Genomic DNA, 2,251 nt, shown 5'->3' with positions numbered 1-2,251 from the left:
CAAGCACCTTTATTTATAGCCTAAGAGGTGCTGAAATGAAAAGCTAATTAAACTCAAATTACCCCCTAAATGACATAAAAGTGGCGCCAACTTAGAGCATGAGGAAGGTGTGACTTCCTTTCTTAGTTTGACACCTCCCTATTACGCCTACACCCTTTTACTAAGCTCACACCCCCCAAGCTTCCTATAATTTTCTAAACTAAAGCCTAAAGATGCTTTTACAAAAGAGGTGTCTAATGTTTCCCTCTAAGCACCTTTCTAAACACTATTCTATATTATTTACAAATTAAAAGAAACTATAAAGAGAGATATTTAATTGAAGCCCATTCTTGAAAGCTTGTAGACTTCTTTGGCGTTAGGCTTGATCCTCTCTTTATTTTATGTCTTCTTTTAATTTTGAGAAGACTAGAAGGAAGAACTTCAAATGTGAGGGTACGTGCCATGCATGCAACTTCCTTTTGAAACCCTAACCTTAATGGGCCTTAGTGCTTCCAGGAGTTATTCCCTTGTGTCGCGCCTTAATGCGCGCTATACACACCCCTTGCATGGATCCCTCGTGACTTAGGCTTTCCTCGTATCTGATGCTTTTAATTGATAACTTCGTATAATTCTAGGGCTCGCCTTATGTGGCCCAATACAACGTTCAGACCGCCGATGTCCGATCTCTCCCTCCGTTGGCGTAGTTCGATGTCGATCTTCAAAATCGAGGTTTGTTGTACCGATGTCCGAAGACTGACCATCACTTTGATAGGCGTACCAGAGGCCTACCTCACGTGGCCGACCTTTACCATCAGGTACCGGTGTGCGATGTCTGAGGTCAGTCACTGGATGACCGAGACTGGTCGAGACAATATTATATGTATATAAATTTTTAAATTTTTTAATATAATATAATTATATAATATAATAATAAAATAAATAATAATAATATAAATATAAATATAAATATATTATACATTTATAATAATAAAAATTATTAATATTATAAATATTAAAATATTAAAATAATAATATTATTAATTAAAATAATTTTTTAAAATAATGATAATAAATATAAATTAAAAATAACAATTAATTTTTTTTATTAAATAATAAGATTATTTTAATTTAATTTAATTTGTATCAAATATCTAATAAAACTATAATATAATAAAATAAATATAGTTACTTATATAAAAAAATATGTATTATTATTAATAATTTTAAAAAATATACAAATAAATAAATTAATTTTTTAAATATAAGAATTAATTTTTAATTTTAATATTTATTAATTAAAAAAAATTAAAATTTCAATTACATTCATTAAATTACTCACAAACTTATTTTTATGAAAAAAAAATGTTCCAATAATGAGAAGAAACTCGTATTTTTTAAAAAAATAATTAGTCAACGGGACTGGAAATAATTTATAAAATTTTAATTAACTCTAATCTATATATAAATACTTTTATTTCATTATTCAAATATTTTTAAAGATAATGATAAATTTATAAACTTATATTTTATATCTTTACAAAAAAATCAAATTTTCTCACAACCATCGTCTCACTCACAAACTTCAATAAACACTCCTTACATATCTACTCTAACTTATTCCAATCTAAATGCACTCATTTTTTTTTCACATTTTCTTCTTAAATCATCACACATCTACTCCCTCAAATTCCACACATCCACTCTTCAATCCCTACATACTATTAAAGACAAAATGTGCTATGAAAGGAGATAGAGCTTAAAAGATCTATTAACATTAAAATTAAAATGATCGTACTTTAAAATATTGAACTTTTTAAGTTGTACTTTTTAGTGATATACATGTATAATAGGATTGTTATAAAATAAAAGTGTTAAGAAATAGTAATTCAAATCAGAATTTCTCAATCATACAAAACTTTAGATTTATAATTGAAGTTCAAAGTCACCTGAAATTTATATTTATCCATAGATATCAACATACATGTGTCGAGGATAAAGAAGAAGGATCTTACAAAAGTTTTTCAACTCCAAATTAGTTTTATGCCTTTGCTATTTCTAAGATGAAATCACTAAAACCCTAAAAATGAAAAAGTAATTCAGTGTGGAAAGGGAGAAAATGGAGAAAGGAGGGAGGATAACAAATGAGAGAGAACTAAATGGTCGCCATACATTCTCTTTTCATTTTGCTATTTATATACCTTTAACTCTTCAAAATAAACTCTTACTTAATTCTATTTGCCTTTATCCTTTCTATTAACTACACTGTACCGTC

The 2,251-nt window shown here is 27.8% G+C and overlaps 1 protein-coding gene across 1 annotated transcript in view; it reads left to right on the top strand.

The window, feature by feature from the left end:
- The first annotated feature begins 807 nt into the window (after positions 1-807).
- The window catches only part of LOC137839168 (uncharacterized threonine-rich GPI-anchored glycoprotein PJ4664.02-like), a 30,175-nt gene continuing 28,731 nt past the window's right edge, over positions 808-2,251 (top strand). Inside the window, exon 1 of the mRNA XM_068648294.1 lies at positions 808-816. Coding sequence (XP_068504395.1) covers positions 808-816 — 9 coding nt within the window. The remainder of the gene's footprint in view (positions 817-2,251) is intronic.

Source organism: Phaseolus vulgaris, chromosome 3 (genome assembly GCF_000499845.2).
Source record: "Phaseolus vulgaris cultivar G19833 chromosome 3, P. vulgaris v2.0, whole genome shotgun sequence".
Taxonomy (NCBI): Eukaryota; Viridiplantae; Streptophyta; class Magnoliopsida; order Fabales; family Fabaceae; genus Phaseolus; species Phaseolus vulgaris.
Note: the sequence above shows the minus strand (reverse complement) of the source record. Positions and strands in the feature narration are given on the sequence as shown.